The sequence below is a fragment of the Salvelinus fontinalis genome, chromosome 11, assembly GCF_029448725.1.
Source record: "Salvelinus fontinalis isolate EN_2023a chromosome 11, ASM2944872v1, whole genome shotgun sequence".
Lineage (NCBI taxonomy): Eukaryota > Metazoa > Chordata > Actinopteri > Salmoniformes > Salmonidae > Salvelinus > Salvelinus fontinalis.
The window spans coordinates 1829546-1848823 of NC_074675.1; the positions used below are offsets into that span (position 1 = coordinate 1829546).

General features: G+C 53.2%; 1 protein-coding gene across 1 annotated transcript in view; it reads left to right on the forward strand.

Moving 5' to 3' along the window:
* The first annotated feature begins 320 nt into the window (after positions 1-320).
* The window catches only part of hspa14 (heat shock protein 14), a 29392-nt gene continuing 10434 nt past the window's right edge, over positions 321-19278 (forward strand). Inside the window, exons 1-9 of the mRNA XM_055937164.1 lie at positions 321-430; positions 715-795; positions 3277-3359; positions 3791-3839; positions 4217-4319; positions 5982-6177; positions 8962-9123; positions 11582-11737; positions 12047-12149. Coding sequence (XP_055793139.1) covers positions 374-430; positions 715-795; positions 3277-3359; positions 3791-3839; positions 4217-4319; positions 5982-6177; positions 8962-9123; positions 11582-11737; positions 12047-12149 — 990 coding nt within the window. The 5' untranslated portion in view covers positions 321-373. The remainder of the gene's footprint in view (positions 431-714; positions 796-3276; positions 3360-3790; positions 3840-4216; positions 4320-5981; positions 6178-8961; positions 9124-11581; positions 11738-12046; positions 12150-19278) is intronic.

A 19278-nucleotide genomic window follows, 5' to 3' on the forward strand; every position in this document is an offset into this window, starting at 1 on the left:
CCAGCTGAATGTCTAACTATAGAGGACCTCTACTACACAAGATTCCTATATTTTTATTTAATGTATTTTTAATCCCAGCCCCAATCCCCCCAGGAGGCCTTTTGGTAGCGCGTCATTGTAAATAAGAAAGCTTTCTTATTAACTGACTTGCTGAGTTAAATAAAGGTTAAATAAATCAACAACAACTTTCCGGTACCTGCAGCAAACTACTACAGCTGCAGCCAGACACAAGGACCTCTTCTGATTGGTTTCAGTAAATATCTCCGATTGGCTGAATATCGAGTCAGTTTCTGCAACGTTTTAATCTGATTGGTTTAAAGTAAAATGAACTTTAACCTTCTTGGTTCAGCCTCGCAGTGATTTTTCAACAAGCATGGCGGCTATAGGAGTACATTTCGGATACACATGTGCCTGTGTAGCTATTTTTAAGGTATTGTGCTGCCTGTTGTAACGTCTTTAGTGGTGTGACTAGTCTCTTTTTCCAGTTATGAAGCGATGTATTTAGGAGGTCTGCAAAGATCAAGCTAAACCTGCTTCACAACGTTAGTTAGTTACCGGTAGCTAGCCGATGTTAGCATGGAGTGAATGAGTTGGCTACCGGTGTTAGCCATCTAGTAAAGCTAACGATAAAATAACCTGCTTGGCTTTTGAGATGTCCTTATCGGTCAAGCCAGGGTGGAAGGTTCTTTGACAGTAGTATTGTGTTTTGTTCAGGATGGCCGAGCGGAGGTGGTCGCCAATGACGCCGGGGACCGAGTCACTCCTGCGGTGGTGGCTTACCGAGACACCGAACAGGTATCATACAACTAGCTAACATACCGGTTCATTTTAGTTACCTCAACTGGTTTATCTGATAAATATTTGTATGGGAGCAATACAATTTGGTGGGGATGGACAAAATAAAGAGTCGCGGAGGCGGGGTTGTCCTCCAAGGAAGCCGTCTTCTGTAGGGGGATTTTTATTCTCGGTCTGAACATTAACATGCAGCTCTTGCGGTATGGTTTTACAAGGACCTTGTCTTTAATATCAGCGATCAATAACAGGTTAAGTTGATACACACCTTGATAAGGTTAGTGCTCCTACACGGCCACATCTCCATGATAGTGCGTGTTTCCAGAAACACATGGAAGACTACAGGCGACCACCTGTGCTAATTAGTTATCGAGCATGCGCAGAACACCTGTGTAAAATCCCTCAGTCTTTCGCCAGTGTGCAGGTTTCAGGTCTTCCTAGCGACGACTTTCATTATAGTCACTCTGAACGCTGTTCCCGCTTTAAAGGTCCAATGCAGCCGTTTTGAGCTCAATATCAAATCATTTCTGGGTAACAATTAAGTACCTTACTGTGATTTGTTTTCAGTTAAAATGGTTAATGCATAGCTTGACGTTAACCGTTTTACCTCTGTCCTATCCTCCCTCTGTCATCTCACACTGTAAACCTCCCTCTGTCCTATCCTCCCTCTGTCATCTCACACTGTAAACCTCCCTCTGTTCTATCCTCCCTCTGTCCTATCCTCCCTCTGTCATCTCACACTGTAAACCTCCCTCTGTCCTATCCTCCCTCTGTCATCTCACACTGTAAACCTCCCTCTGTTCTATCCTCCCTCTGTCCTATCCTCCCTCTGTCATCTCACACTGTAAACCTCCCTCTGTCCTATCCTCCATCTGTCATCTCACACTGTAACCCTCCCTCTGTCATCTCACACTGTAAACCTCCCTCTGTCCTATCCTCCCTCTGTCATCTCACACTGTAAACCTCCCTCTGTCATCTCACACTGTAAACCTCCCTCTGTTCTATCCTCCCTCTGTCATCTCACACTGTAAACCTCCCTCTGTCCTATCCCCCCTCTGTCATCTCACACTGTAACCCTCCCTCTGTCATCTCACACTGTAACCCTCCCTCTGTCATCTCACACTGTAAACCTCCCTCTGTCCTATCCTCCCTCTGTCATCTCACACTGTAAACCTCCCTCTGTCATCTCACACTGTAAACCTCCCTCTGTTCTATCCTCCCTCTGTCATCTCACACTGTAAACCTCCCTCTGTCCTATCCCCCCTCTGTCATCTCACACTGTAACCCTCCCTCTGTCCTATCCTCCCTCTGTCATCTCACACTGTAACCCTCCCTCTGTCCTATCCTCCCTCTGTCCTATCCTCCCTCTGTCATCTCACACTGTAACCCTCCCTCTGTCCTATCCTCCCTCTGTCCTATCCTCCCTCTGTCCTATCCTCCCTCTGTCATCTCACACTGTAAACCTCCCTCTGTTCTATCCTCCCTCTGTCATCTCACACTGTAAACCTCCCTCTGTCCTATCCCCCCTCTGTCATCTCACACTGTAAACCTCCCTCTGTCCTATCCTCCCTCTGTCATCTCACACTGTAACCCTCCCTCTGTCCTATCCTCCCTCTGTCATCTCACACTGTAACCCTCCCTCTGTCCTATCCTCCCTCTGTCATCTCACACTGTAAACCTCCCTCTGTCCTATCCTCCATCTGTCATCTCACACTGTAACCCTCCCTCTGTCATCTCACACTGTAAACCTCCCTCTGTCCTATCCCCCCTCTGTCATCTCACATTGTAAACCTCCCTCTGTCCTATCCTCCCTCTGTCATCTCACACTGTAAACCTCCCTCTGTCCTATCCTCCCTCTGTCATCTCACACTGTAAACCTCCCTTTGTCCTATCCTCCCTCTGTCATCTCACACTGTAAACCTCCCTCTGTCCTATCCTCCCTCTGTCATCTCACACTGTAACCCTCCCTCTGTCCTATCCTCCCTCTGTCATCTCACACTGTAAACCTCCCTCTGTCCTATCCTCCCTCTGTCCTATCCCCCCTCTGTCATCTCACACTGTAAACCTCCCTCTGTCCTATCCTCCATCTGTCATCTCACACTGTAAACCTCCCTCTGTCCTATCCTCCCTCTGTCATCTCACACTGTAACCCTCCCTCTGTCCTATCCTCCCTCTGTCCTATCCTCCCTCTGTCATCTCACACTGTAACCCTCCCTCTGTCCTATCCTCCCTCTGTTCTATCCTCCCTCTGTCATCTCACACTGTAAACCTCCCTCTGTCCTATCCTCCCTCTGTCCTATCCTCCCTCTGTCCTATCCTCCCTCTGTCCTATCCTCCCTCTGTCATCTCACACTGTAACCCTCCCTCTGTCCTATCCTCCCTCTGTCATCTCACACTGTAACCCCTCCTTCACCTCCCTGTTCAATCCGTCTGTCCTATCCTCCCTCTGCCTCCCTCTCATCTCTCTCTGTCTCTGCCCTGCAGATAGTAGGGATTGCGGCTAAGCAGGGTCGTGTCCGAAACGCAGCCAACACTGTGGTTAAAGTCAAACAGGTGCTGGGGAGGAGGTGAGTGTCTGTATTACAGTTGAAGTCGGAAGTTTACATACACTCAGGTTGGAGTCATTAAAACTCGTTTTTCAACCACTCCACAAATTTCTTGTTAACAAACTACAGTTTTGGCAAGTTGGTTAGGACATCTACTTTGTGCATGACACAAGTCATTTTTCCAGAGTATTTCACTTATGATTTACTGGATCACAATTCCAGTGTGTCAGCAGTTTACATACACTAAGTTGACTGTGCCTTTAAACAGCTTGGAAAATTCCAGAAAATGATGTCATGGCATTAGAAGCTTCTAGAATTGTGAAACTGAATTTTAATGTATTTGACAAAGGTGGACGTTAGCTTCCGACTTCAAGTGTACGTTCCCAATGTTCTAGAGAATGAACTCTCCTCACGTTGTTGCTTCTCCCCATTTTTCCTCTTCCTGTCGGCAGCTTTGAGGATCCTGAGGTGCAGACGCATAAAGCTGAGAGTAAATGTCCTGTGAGTATACAACCCTCTATCCCCTATTAGACATTAGTGTCAGACTACCTAACAAATCTCTATCAGACTACCCGACGCCGCGTCGTCAGACTGCCCAACGCTGCGTGGTCAGACTGCCCAGCGCTGCGTGGTCAGACTGCCCAGCGCTGCGTGGTCAGACTGCCCAGCGCTGCGTGGTCAGACTGCCCAGCGCTGCGTGGTCAGACTGCCCAGCGCTGCGTGGTCAGACTGCCCAGCGCTGCGTGGTCAGACTGCCCAGCGCTGCGTGGTCAGACTGCCCAGCGCTGCGTGGTCAGACTGCCCGACGCCGCGTCGTCAGACTGCCCAGCGCTGCGTTGTCAGTGATATTGTATAATAGAGAATCTGATGTGTTTCAGTTGGTCAACAAGGGAGAGAAGCCGATGTATGAGATGACTGGAGAGACGACCAGACATGTGGCTCCACAAGATGTCGCCAAACTCATCCTACACAAGATGAAAGGTTAGGAACACACTGTCTCAGTGGGGGGCACTGATGCTCTGCACTAGTGGAGATCCCAGACCCGCCCCCCCCCCCTGACGCTCTGCACTAGTGGAGATCCCAGACCCGCCCCCCCTGACGCTCTGCACTAGTGGAGATCCCAGACCCGCCCCCCCTGACGCTCTGCACTAGTGGAGATCCCAGACCCGCCCCCCCCTGACGCTCTGCACTAGTGGAGATCCCAGACCCGCCCCCCCCACCCCCTGACGCTCTGCACTAGTGGAGATCCCAGACCCCCCCCCCCACCCCCTGACGCTGTGCACTAGTGGAGATCCCAGACCCCCCCCCCCTAACGCTCTGCACTAGTGGAGATCCCAGACCCGCCCCCCCCCCTGACGCTCTGCACTAGTGGAGATCCCAGACCCGCCCCCCCCTGACGCTCTGCACTAGTGGAGATCCCAGACCCGCCCCCCCCTGACGCTCTGCACTAGTGGAGATCCCAGACCCGCCCCCCCCTGACGCTCTGCACTAGTGGAGATCCCAGACCCCCCCCCCCCCCTGACGCTGTGCACTAGTGGAGATCCCAGACCCCCCCCCCCCCCTAACGCTCTGCACTAGTGGAGATCCCAGACCCGCCCCCCCCCTGACGCTCTGCACTAGTGGAGATCCCAGACCCGCCCCCCCCCCCTGACGCTCTGCACTAGTGGAGATCCCAGACCCCCCCCCCCCCCTGACGCTCTGCACTAGTGGAGATCCCAGACCCGCCCCCCCCTGACGCTCTGCACTAGTGGAGATCCCAGACCCCCCCCCCCCTGACGCTCTGCACTAGTGGAGATCCCAGACCCGCCCCCCCCCCTGACGCTCTGCACTAGTGGAGATCCCAGACCCCCCCCCCCCTGACGCTCTGCACTAGTGGAGATCCCAGACCCGCCCCCCCCCTGACGCTCTGCACTTGTGGAGATCCCAGACCCGCCCCCCCCCGACGCTCTGCACTAGTGGAGATCCCAGACCCCCCCCCCCCCTGACGCTGTGCACTAGTGGAGATCCCAGACCCCCCCCCCCTAACGCTCTGCACTAGTGGAGATCCCAGACCCCCCCCCCCCCCCCCGACGCTGTGCACTAGTGGAGATCCCAGACCCCCCCCCCTAACGCTCTGCACTAGTGGAGATCCCAGACCCCCCCCCCCCCCCCTGACGCTGTGCACTAGTGGAGATCCCAGACCCCCCCCCCTAACGCTCTGCACTAGTGGAGATCCCAGACCCCCCCCCCCCCCCCCTTGATGCTCTGCACTAGTGGAGATCCCAGACCCCCCCCCCCCAACGCTCTGCACTAGTGGAGATCCCAGACCCCCCCCCCCCTTGATGCTCTGCACTAGTGGAGATCCCAGACCCCCCCCCCCCCCCCCCTGATGCTCTGCACTAGTGGAGATCCCAGACCCCCCCCCTGACGCTGTGCACTAGTGGAGATCCCAGATCCCCCCCCCCCCCCTGACGCTGTGCACTAGTAGAGATCCCAGATGATTGAATGGGTCTAAGCAATATGGCGGCCTATCAGGGGGCAAGTTAAAACTATTGTCCAACTCCTTCCACCTGTGAAAACACGTCAGCTGTCCTGCGGGTAGGGAGTACTACCAGAGGTCCACTTGGGACGGGGCCACCCTCTCATCTGTTGTCGTTTCCATAGAGACGGCCCAGTCGGCCTTGGGCGCCGATGTCACAGAGGCTGTCATCACTGTCCCCTTTGAGTTCGCACATGCTCAGAAGGCGGCGTTGAGGGCGGCAGCGGAGGCGGCCGGGTTCCGTGTGTTGAGGCTGATCCACGAGCCGGCTGCTGCTCTGCTGGCGTACGGCATCGGACAGGACTGCCCCTCTGGGAAGAGGTACGCCTTCCCTACCAACTACAGGGCCAACCCATTTTATTGGACGAACAACATACCCATACCGAATTAATCGGACGGTTTTTATTTTTTATGTGTATGTTTGTAATAATGACAATTACAACAATACTGAATGAACACTTATTTTAACTTTAATACATCTATTTAAGTCTCATAAATAATGAAATGTGTTCAATTTGGTTTAAATAATGCAAAAACTAAGTGTTGGAGAAGAAAGTAAAAGTTTAATATGTGCCGTGTCACAGTTCAGTTCCTTGCTCAGAACATGAGAACATATGAAAGCTGGTCAATATTCCCAGTTCAGAAGTTTTAGGTCGTAGTTATTATAGGAATTATAGGACTATTTCTCTCTACCTTTGTATTTCATAGACCTTTTGACTATTGGATGTTCTTATAGGCACTATAGTATTGCCACCTAATCTGGGGAGTTGATAGGCTTGAGTCATAAACAGCGCTGTGCTTCAAGCTTTGCTAAGAGCTGCTGGCAGACGCAGGAAAGGACTGTTTGAATGAATGCTTACGAGCCTGCTGCTGCCTACCACCACTCAGTCAGACTGCTCTATTAAATATCAAATCAAAGACTTCATTATAATTAACACACAGAAATACTTAATTATAATTAACACACAGAAATACTTAATTATAATAAACACACAGAAATACTTACTTATAATTAACGCACAGAAATACGAGCCTCAGGTCACTAATAATATGGTCAAATCTGGAAACTATCATTTCGAAAACAAAACGTTTATTCTTTCAGTGAAATACGGAACCGTCCCTAGTTAATATTGCCTGCTAACATGAATTTCTTTTAACTAAATATGCAGGTTTAAAAAAATATACTTGTGTATTGATTTTAAGGAAGGAATTGGTGTTTATGGTTAGGTACATTTGTGCAAAGATTGCTTTTTTGGGGCAGTGCACTTTTGTTAATCATCACCTGTTTCTGTTTCACCGATGATACATTAACAGGCACCACATTGATTATATGCAACGCGGGACAAGCTAGTTAACCTAGTAATATCATCAACCATGTGTAGTTAACTAGTAATATCATCAACCGTGTGTAGTTAACTAGTAATATCATCAACCATGTGTAGTTAACCTAGTAATATCATCAACCATGTGTAGTTAACTAGTAATATCATCAACCATGTGTAGTTAACCTAGTAATATCATCAACCATGTGTAGTTAACCTAGTAATATCATCAACCATGTGTAGTTAACTAGTAATATCATCAACCATGTGTAGTTAACCTAGTAATATCATCAACCGCGTGTAGTTAACTAGTAATATCATCAACCATGTGTAGTTAACCTAGTAATATCATCAACCATGTGTAGTCAACCTAGTAATATCATCAACCATGTGTAGTTAACCTAGTAATATCATCAACCATGTGTAGTCAACCTAGTAATATCATCAACCATGTGTAGTTAACTAGTAATATCATCAACCATGTGTAGTTAACTAGTAATATCATCAACCGCGTGTAGTCAACCTAGTAATATCATCAACCATGTGTAGTTAACTAGTAATATCATCAACCATGTGTAGTTAACCTAGTAATATCATCAACCATGTGTAGTTAACTAGTAATATCATCAACCATGTGTAGTTAACTAGTAATATCATCAACCGCGTGTAGTCAACCTAGTAATATCATCAACCATGTGTAGTTAACTAGTAATATCATCAACCATGTGTAGTTAACTAGTAATATCATCAACCATGTGTAGTTAACTAGTAATATCATCAACCGCGTGTAGTCAACCTAGTAATATCATCAACCATGTGTAGTTAACCTAGTAATCATCAACCATGTGTAGTCAACCTAGTAATATCATCAACCATGTGTAGTTAACTAGTAATATCATCAACCGTGTGTAGTTAACTAGTGATTATATGCAACGCGGGACACGCTAGTTAACCTAGTAATATCATCAACCATGTGTAGTTAACCTAGTAATATCATCAACCGCGTGTAGTTAACTAGTAATATCATCAACCGCGTGTAGTTAACTAGTAATATCATCAACCGTGTGTAGTTAACCTAGTAATATCATCAACCATGTGTAGTTAACCTAGTAATATCATCAACCATGTGTAGTTAACCTAGTAATATCATCAACCGCGTGTAGTTAACTAGTAATATCATCAACCGCGTGTAGTTAACTAGTAATATCATCAACCGCGTGTAGTTAACTAGTAATATCATCAACCGTGTGTAGTTAACCTAGTAATATCATCAACCGTGTGTAGTTAACCTAGTAATATCATCAACCGTGTGTAGTTAACCTAGTAATATCATCAACCATGTGTAGTTAACCTAGTAATATCATCAACCATGTGTAGTTAACCTAGTAATATCGTCAACCGTGTGTAGTTAACCTAGTAATATCGTCAACCGTGTGTAGTTAACCTAGTAATATCATCAACCGCGTGTAGTTAACTAGTAATATCATCAACCGCGTGTAGTTAACTAGTAATATCATCAACCGTGTGTAGTTAACCTAGTAATATCATCAACCGTGTGTAGTTAACCTAGTAATATCATCAACCATGTGTAGTTAACCTAGTAATATCGTCAACCGTGTGTAGTTAACCTAGTAATATCATCAACCGTGTGTAGTTAACCTAGTGACGTCATCAACCGTGTGTAGATAACTGTGTGTGTGTAGCCATGTGCTGGTGTATAAACTAGGTGTGTGTGTGTGTGTAGCCATGTGCTGGTGTATAAACTAGGTGTGTGTGTGTGTAGCCATGTGCTGGTGTATAAACTAGGTGGGACGTCTCTGAGCGTGACGGTGCTGCAGGTGAATGGTGGAATGTTCCGGGTTCTGAACACCCATACAGACCACAGCATCGGAGGAGAGAGCTTCACAGAGGCCCTGGCCCAGCACCTGGCTGCAGAGTTCAAACGGTAATACACACACACACACACACACACACACACCTGGCTGCAGAGTTCAAACGGTAATACACACACACACACACACACACACACACACACACACACACACACACACACACACACACACACACACACACACACACACACACACACACACACACCTGGCTGCAGAGTCTTATACTGAAGGTTATACTGGCTACGGCGTCTCCTTGGTTTTTCAAGTGAAGTTAGTATGCTAGCACACTCGTTTGGTTCGCTATTCAGCCAGCTGAACTGAAGCATGCTGACACCCGGCCTGTTAGCTCCCTCCACCCGGCCTGTTAGCTCCCCCCACCCGGCCTGTTAGCTCCCCCCTCCCGGCCTGTTAGCTCCCCCCTCCCGGCCTGTTAGCTCCCTCCGCCCGGCCTGTTAGCTCCCTCCGCCCGGCCTGTTAGCTCCCTCCACCCGGCCTGTTAGCTCCCTCCGCCCGGCCTGTTAGCTCCCTCCGCCCGGCCTGTTAGCTCCCTCCGCCCGGCCTGTTAGCTCCCTCCGCCCGGCCTGTTAGCTCCCTCCGCCCGGCCTGTTAGCTCCCTCCGCCCGGCCTGTTAGCTCCCTCCGCCCGGCCTGTTAGCTCCCTCCACCCGGCCTGTTAGCTCCCTCCGCCCGGCCTGTTAGCTCCCTCCGCCCGGCCTGTTAGCTCCCCCCTCCCGGCCTGTTAGCTCCCTCCACCCGGCCTGTTAGCTCCCTCCGCCCGGCCTGTTAGCTCCCTCCACCCGGCCTGTTAGCTCCCTCCACCCGGCCTGTTAGCTCCCTCCACCCGGCCTGTTAGCTCCCTCCACCCGGCCTGTTAGCTCCCTCCGCCCGGCCTGTTAGCTCCCTCCGCCCGGCCTGTTAGCTCCCTCCGCCCGGCCTGTTAGCTCCCTCCGCCCGGCCTGTTAGCTCCCTCCGCCCGGCCTGTTAGCTCCCTCCGCCCGGCCTGTTAGCTCCCTCCGCCCGGCCTGTTAGCTCCCTCCGCCCGGCCTGTTAGCTCCCTCCACCCGGCCTGTTAGCTCCCTCCACCCGGCCTGTTAGCTCCCTCCACCCGGCCTGTTAGCTCCCTCCGCCCGGCCTGTTAGCTCCCTCCGCCCGGCCTGTTAGCTCCCTCCGCCCGGCCTGTTAGCTCCCTCCGCCCGGCCTGTTAGCTCCCTCCGCCCGGCCTGTTAGCTCCCTCCGCCCGGCCTGTTAGCTCCCTCCCTCCACCCGGCCTGTTAGCTCCCTCCACCCGGCCTGTTAGCTCCCTCCACCCGGCCTGTTAGCTCCCTCCACCCGGCCTGTTAGCTCCCCCCCCCTCCACCCGGCCTGTTAGCTCCCTCCACCCGGCCTGTTAGCTCCCTCCACCCGGCCTGTTAGCTCCCTCCCCCTCCACCCGGCCTGTTAGCTCCCTCCCCCCCCCTCCACCCGGCCTGTTAGCTCCCTCCCCCCCCTCCACCCGGCCTGTTAGCTCCCTCCACCCGGCCTGTTAGCTCCCTCCCCCCCTCCACCCGGCCTGTTAGCTCCCTCCCCCCCTCCACCCGGCCTGTTAGCTCCCTCCCCCCGGCCTGTTAGCTCCCCCCCCCCCGGCCTGTTAGCTCCCCCCCCCCCCCTCCACCCGGCCTGTTAGCCCCCCCCCCCCCTCCACCCGGCCTGTTAGCCCCCCCCCCCCCTCCACCCGGCCTGTTAGCTCCCCCCCCTCCACCCGGCCTGTTAGCTCCCCCCCCCCTCTCCACCCGGCCTGTTAGCTCCCCCCCCCCCCCTCTCCACCCGGCCTGTTAGCTCCCCCCCCTCCACCCGGCCTGTTAGCGCCTCCCCCCTCCGCCCGGCCTGTTAGCCCCCCCCCCCCCCCCCCCTCTCCACCCGGCCTGTTAGCTCCCCCCCCCCCCCTCCACCCGGCCTGTTAGCTCCCTCCACCCGGCCTGTTAGCTCCCCCCCCCCGGCCTGTTAGCTCCCCCCCCCCCTCTCCACCCGGCCTGTTAGCTCCCCCCCCCCTCCACCCGGCCTGTTAGCGCCTCCCCCCTCCACCCGGCCTGTTAGCGCCTCCCCCCTCCACCCGGCCTGTTAGCCCCCCCCCCCCCCCCCTCCACTCGGCCTGTTAGCGCCCCCCCCCCCCCCCCCTCTCCACCCGGCCTGTTAGCTCCCCCCCTCCACCCGGCCTGTTAGCCCCCCCCCCCTCTCCACCCGGCCTGTTAGCTCCCCCCCCCCCCCTCCACCCGGCCTGTTAGCCCCCCCCCCCCCCCCCTCTCCACCCGGCCTGTTAGCCCCCCCCCCCCCCCCTCCACCCGGCCTGTTAGCTCCCCCCCCTCCACCCGGCCTGTTAGCCCCCCCCCCCTCTCCACCCGGCCTGTTAGCGCCTCCCCCCTCCACCCGGCCTGTTAGCACCACGGTCTTGTAGTGGATGCTTCAACTGGAAGCCAGCGGGTGACGTGGGCGAAGGTATTCCCCTACATCTGATTGGTTTGAAATGTGTCTGCAGGTCGTTTAAACAGGATGTCAGTAGTAACGCTCGGGCCATGATGAAGCTGATGAACGGAGCGGACATGGCCAAACATTCTCTCTCCACGCTGGGTTCTGCTAATTGCTTCGTTGACTCGCTACACGACGGCAGGGACTTCGACTGCAACATCTCCAGGTGACTACACTACCCACAAACCCCTGCTCTCTTAGCCACCACAATGTGTATTTTTTATTTATTTAACTAGGCAAGTCAGGGTTAAGAACAAATTCTTATTTACAATGACTGCCTGACCTTAACAACTCTGGGCCAATTATGCGCTGCCCTATGGGACTTCTGATCACGGCCGGTTGTGATACAGCCCTGAATGGAACCCGGGTCTGTAGTGACGCCTCTAGTACTGCGATGCAGGGACTGCTGCGCCCCTCACAACCCCCCTCTTCATACAATGCCACAGGAAAGTCACGCTGTGTGTTTTCTTCTCAGGGCCCGTTTTGAGCTGCTGTGTTCTTCCCTGTTCAACAAGAGTGTCCAACCAATCAGAAGCCTGCTGGAGACAACTGGGCTCTCTACTAGCGACATCAACAAGGTAACCCTGACCTACCTGACCCTGACCTACCTGACCTTGACTTACCTGACCCTGACTTACCTGACCCTGACTTACCTGACCCTGACTTACCTGACCCTGACTTACCTGACCCTGACTTACCTGACCCTGACCTACCTGACCCTGACCTACCTGACCCTGACCTACCTGACCCTGACCTACCTGACCCTGACCTACCTGACCCTGACCTACCTGACTTACCTGACTTACCTGACCTACCTGACTTACCTGACCTACCTGACTTACCTGACCTACCTGACTTACCTGACCTACCTGACTTACCTGACCTACCTGACTTACCTGACCTACCTGACTTACCTGACCTACCTGACTTACCTGACCTACCTGACTTACCTGACCCTGACCTACCTGACCCTGACCTACCTGACTTACCTGACCCTGACCTACCTGACTTACCTGACCCTGACCTACCTGACTTACCTGACCCTGACTTACCTGACCCTGACTTACCTGACCCTGACTTACCTGACCCTGACTTACCTGACCCTGACTTACCTGACCCTGACTTACCTGACCCTGACTTACCTGACCCTGACTTACCTGACCCTGACTTACCTGACCCTGACTTACCTGACCCTGACTTACCTGACCCTGACTTACCTGACCCTGACCTACCTGACTTACCTGACCCTGACCTACCTGACTTACCTGACCCTGACTTACCTGACCCTGACTTACCTGACTTACCTGACCCTGACTTACCTGACCCTGACCTACCTGACCCTGACTTACCTGACCCTGACCTACCTGACCCTGACCCTGACTTACCTGACCCTGACCTACCTGACTTACCTGACCCTGACCTACCTGACTTACCTGACCCTGACTTACCTGACCCTGACTTACCTGACCCTGACTTACCTGACCCTGACTTACCTGACCCTGACTTACCTGACCCTGACTTACCTGACCCTGACTTACCTGACCCTGACTTACCTGACCCTGACTTACCTGACCCTGACTTACCTGACCCTGACTTACCTGACCCTGACTTACCTGACCCTGACCTACCTGACCCTGACCTACCTGACCCTGACCTACCTGACCCTGACCTACCTGACCCTGACCTACCTGACCCTGACCTACCTGACCCTGACTTAGCTGACCCTGACCTACCTGACTTACCTGACCCTGACCTACCTGACTTAGCTGACCCTGACCTACCTGACTTAGCTGACCCTGACCTACCTGACTTACCTGACTTACCTGACCCTGACTTACCTGACCCTGACTTACCTGACCCTGACTTACCTGACCCTGACTTACCTGACCCTGACTTACCTGACCCTGACTTACCTGACCCTGACTTACCTGACCCTGACTTACCTGACCCTGACTTACCTGACCCTGACTTACCTGACCCTGACTTACCTGACCCTGACTTACCTGACCCTGACTTACCTGACCCTGACTTACCTGACCCTGACTTACCTGACCCTGACTTACCTGACCCTGACTTACCTGACCCTGACTTACCTGACCCTGACTTACCTGACCCTGACCTACCTGACTTACCTGACCTACCTGACTTACCTGACCCTGACCTACCTGACCCTGACTTACCTGACCCTGACTTACCTGACCCTGACTTACCTGACCCTGACTTACCTGACCCTGACTTACCTGACTTACCTGACTTACCTGACTTACCTGACTTACCTGACCCTGACTTACCTGACTTACCTGACTTACCTGACCCTGACCTACCTGACCCTGACTTACCTGACTTACCTGACCCTGACTTACCTGACCCTGACCTACCTGACCCTGACCTACCTGACCCTGACCTACCTGACCCTGACCTACCTGACCCTGACTTACCTGACCCTGACTTACCTGACCCTGACTTACCTGACCCTGACTTACCTGACCCTGACTTACCTGACCCTGACTTACCTGACCCTGACTTACCTGACCCTGACTTACCTGACCCTGACCTACCTGACCCTGACTTACCTGACCCTGACCTACCTGACCTACCTGACCTACCTGACTTACCTGACCCTGACTTACCTGACCCTGACCTACCTGACCCTGACTTACCTGACCCTGACCTACCTGACCTACCTGACCTACCTGACTTACCTGACCCTGACTTACCTGACCCTGACCTACCTGACCCTGACTTACCTGACCCTGACTTACCTGACCCTGACTTACCTGACCCTGACTTACCTGACCCTGACTTACCTGACCCTGACTTACCTGACCCTGACTTACCTGACCCTGACTTACCTGACCCTGACTTACCTGACCCTGACTTACCTGACCCTGACTTACCTGACCCTGACTTACCTGACCCTGACTTACCTGACCCTGACTTACCTGACCCTGACTTACCTGACCCTGACTTACCTGACCCTGACTTACCTGACCCTGACTTACCTGACCCTGACTTACCTGACCCTGACTTACCTGACCCTGACTTACCTGACCCTGACTTACCTGACCCTGACTTACCTGACCCTGACTTACCTGACCCTGACTTACCTGACCCTGACTTACCTGACCCTGACTTACCTGACCCTGACTTACCTGACCCTGACTTACCTGACCCTGACTTACCTGACCCTGACCTACCTGACTTACCTGACCCTGACCTACCTGACTTACCTGACCCTGACTTACCTGACTTACCTGACCCTGACTTACCTGACCCTGACTTACCTGACCCTGACCTACCTGACCCTGACTTACCTGACCCTGACCTACCTGACCCTGACTTACCTGACCCTGACCTACCTGACTTACCTGACCCTGACCTACCTGACTTACCTGACCCTGACTTACCTGACCCTGACTTACCTGACCCTGACTTACCTGACCCTGACTTACCTGACCCTGACTTACCTGACCCTGACTTACCTGACCCTGACTTACCTGACCCTGACTTACCTGACCCTGACTTACCTGACCCTGACTTACCTGACCCTGACCTACCTGACCCTGACCTACCTGACCCTGACCTACCTGACCCTGACCTACCTGACCCTGACCTACCTGACCCTGACCTACCTGACTTAGCTGACCCTGACCTACCTGACTTACCTGACCCTGACCTACCTGACTTACCTGACCCTGACCTACCTGACTTAGCTGACCCTGACCTACCTGACTTACCTGACCCTGACCTACCTGACTTACCTGACCCTGACCTACCTGACTTACCTGACCCTGACTTACCTGACCCTGACTTACCTGACCCTGACTTACCTGACCCTGACTTACCTGACCCTGACTTACCTGACCCTGACTTACCTGACCCTGACTTACCTGACCCTGACTTACCTGACCCTGACTTACCTGACCCTGACTTACCTGACCCTGACTTACCTGACCCTGACTTACCTGACCCTGACTTACCTGACCCTGACTTACCTGACCCTGACTTACCTGACCCTGACTTACCTGACCCTGACTTACCTGACCCTGACCTACCTGACTTACCTGACCCTGACCTACCTGACCCTGACCCTGACTTACCTGACCCTGACTTACCTGACCCTGACCTACCTGACCCTGACTTACCTGACCCTGACTTACCTGACCCTGACTTACCTGACCCTGACTTACCTGACCCTGACTTACCTGACCCTGACTTACCTGACCCTGACTTACCTGACTTACCTGACTTACCTGACTTACCTGACTTACCTGACTTACCTGACCCTGACTTACCTGACCCTGACCTACCTGACCCTGACTTACCTGACTTACCTGACCCTGACTTACCTGACCCTGACTTACCTGACCCTGACCTACCTGACCCTGACCTACCTGACCCTGACCTACCTGACCCTGACCTACCTGACCCTGACTTACCTGACCCTGACTTACCTGACCCTGACTTACCTGACCCTGACTTACCTGACCCTGACTTACCTGACCCTGACTTACCTGACCCTGACTTACCTGACCCTGACTTACCTGACCCTGACTTACCTGACCCTGACTTACCTGACCCTGACCTACCTGACCTACCTGACCTACCTGACCTACCTGACTTACCTGACCCTGACTTACCTGACCCTGACCTACCTGACCCTGACTTACCTGACCCTGACTTACCTGACCCTGACTTACCTGACCCTGACTTACCTGACCCTGACTTACCTGACCCTGACTTACCTGACCCTGACTTACCTGACCCTGACTTCCCTGACTTCCCTGACCCTGACTTACCTGACCCTGACTTACCTGACCCTGACTTACCTGACCCTGACTTACCTGACCCTGACTTACCTGACCCTGACTTACCTGACTTACCTGACTTACCTGACTTACCTGACTTACCTGACTTACCTGACCCTGACTTACCTGACCCTGACTTACCTGACCCTGACTTACCTGACCCTGACCACCCTGACCTACCTGACCCTGACCACCCTGACCTACCTGACCCTGACCTACCTGACCCTGACTTACCTGACCCTGACTTACCTGACCCTGACTTACCTGACCCTGACTTACCTGACCCTGACTTACCTGACCCTGACTTACCTGACTTACCTGACTTACCTGACTTACCTGACCCTGACTTACCTGACCCTGACTTACCTGACCCTGACTTACCTGACCCTGACCACCCTGACCCTGACCTACCTGACCCTGACCACCCTGACCTACCTGACCCTGACCACCCTGACCTACCTGACCCTGACCTACCTGACCCTGACCTACCTGACCCTGACCTACCTGACCCTGACCTACCTGACCCTGACCTACCTGACCCTGACCTACCTGACCCTGACCTACCTGACCCTGACTTACCTGACCCTGACTTACCTGACCCTGACTTACCTGACCCTGACTTACCTGACCCTGACTTACCTGACTTACCTGACTTACCTGACTTACCTGACTTACCTGACTTACCTGACCCTGACTTACCTGACCCTGACTTACCTGACCCTGACTTACCTGACCCTGACCACCCTGACCTACCTGACCCTGACCACCCTGACCTACCTGACCCTGACCTACCTGACCCTGACTTACCTGACCCTGACTTACCTGACCCTGACTTACCTGACCCTGACTTACCTGACTTACCTGACTTACCTGACTTACCTGACCCTGACTTACCTGACCCTGACTTACCTGACCCTGACCACCCTGACCCTGACCTACCTGACCCTGACCACCCTGACCTACCTGACCCTGACCACCCTGACCTACCTGACCCTGACCTACCTGACCCTGACCTACCTGACCCTGACCTACCTGACCCTGACCTACCTGACCCTGACCTACCTGACCCTGACCTACCTGACCCTGACCTACCTGACCCTGACTTACCTGACCCTGACTTACCTGACCCTGACTTACCTGACCCTGACTTACCTGACCCTGACTTACCTGACCCACCTGACCCTGACTTACCTGACCCTGACTTACCTGACCCTGACTTACCTGACCCACCTGACCCTGACTTACCTGACCCTGACTTACCTGACCCTGACTTACCTGACCCTGACTTACCTGACCCTGACTTACCTGACCCTGACTTACCTGACCCTGACTTACCTGACCCTGACTTACCTGACCCTGACCTACCTGACTTACCTGACCCTGACCTACCTGACTTACCTGACCCTGACTTACCTGACCCTGACTTACCTGACTTACCTGACCCTGACTTACCTGACCCTGACCTACCTGACTTACCTGACCCTGACTTACCTGACCCTGACTTACCTGACCCTGACTTACCTGACCCTGACTTACCTGACCCTGACCTACCTGACCCTGACTTACCTGACCCTGACCTACCTGACTTACCTGACCCTGACCTACCTGACTTACCTGACCCTGACCTACCTGACTTACCTGACCCTGACTTACCTGACCCTGACTTACCTGACCCTGACTTACCTGACCCTGACTTACCTGACCCTGACTTACCTGACCCTGACTTACCTGACCCTGACTTACCTGACCCTGACCTACCTGACCCTGACCTACCTGACCCTGACCTACCTGACCCTGACCTACCTGACCCTGACCTACCTGACCCTGACCTACCTGACTTAGCTGACCCTGACCTACCTGACTTACCTGACCCTGACCTACCTGACTTACCTGACCCTGACCTACCTGACTTAGCTGACCCTGACCTACCTGACTTACCTGACCCTGACCTACCTGACTTACCTGACCCTGACCTACCTGACCCTGACTTACCTGACCCTGACTTACCTGACCCTGACTTACCTGACCCTGACTTACCTGACCCTGACTTACCTGACCCTGACTTACCTGACCCTGACTTACCTGACCCTGACTTACCTGACCCTGACTTACCTGACCCTGACTTACCTGACCCTGACTTACCTGACCCTGACTTACCTGACCCTGACCTACCTGACTTACCTGACCCTGACCTACCTGACTTACCTGACCCTGACTTACCTGACCCTGACCTACCTGACCCTGACTTACCTGACCCTGACTTACCTGACCCTGACTTACCTGACCCTGACTTACCTGACCCTGACTTACCTGACCCTGACTTACCTGACCCTGACTTACCTGACCCTGACTTACCTGACCCTGACTTACCTGACCCTGTACCTGTACCTGCTACCTGACTTACCTGACTTACCTGACTTACCTGACTTACCTGACTTACCTGACCCTGACTTACCTGACCCTGACTTACCTGACCCTGACCTACCTGACCCTGACTTACCTGACTTACCTGACTTACCTGACCCTGACTTACCTGACCCTGACTTACCTGACCCTGACTTACCTGACCCTGACCTACCTGACCCTGACCTACCTGACCCTGACTTACCTGACCCTGACTTACCTGACCCTGACTTACCTGACCCTGACTTACCTGCCCCTGACTTACCTGACCCTGACTTACCTGACCCTGACTTACCTGACCCTGACCTACCTGACCCTGACTTACCTGACCCTGACCTACCTGACCTACCTGACCTACCTGACCTACCTGACTTACCTGACCCTGACTTACCTGACCCTGACCTACCTGACCCTGACCTACCTGACCCTGACTTACCTGACCCTGACTTACCTGACCCTGACTTACCTGACCCTGACTTACCTGACCCTGACTTAC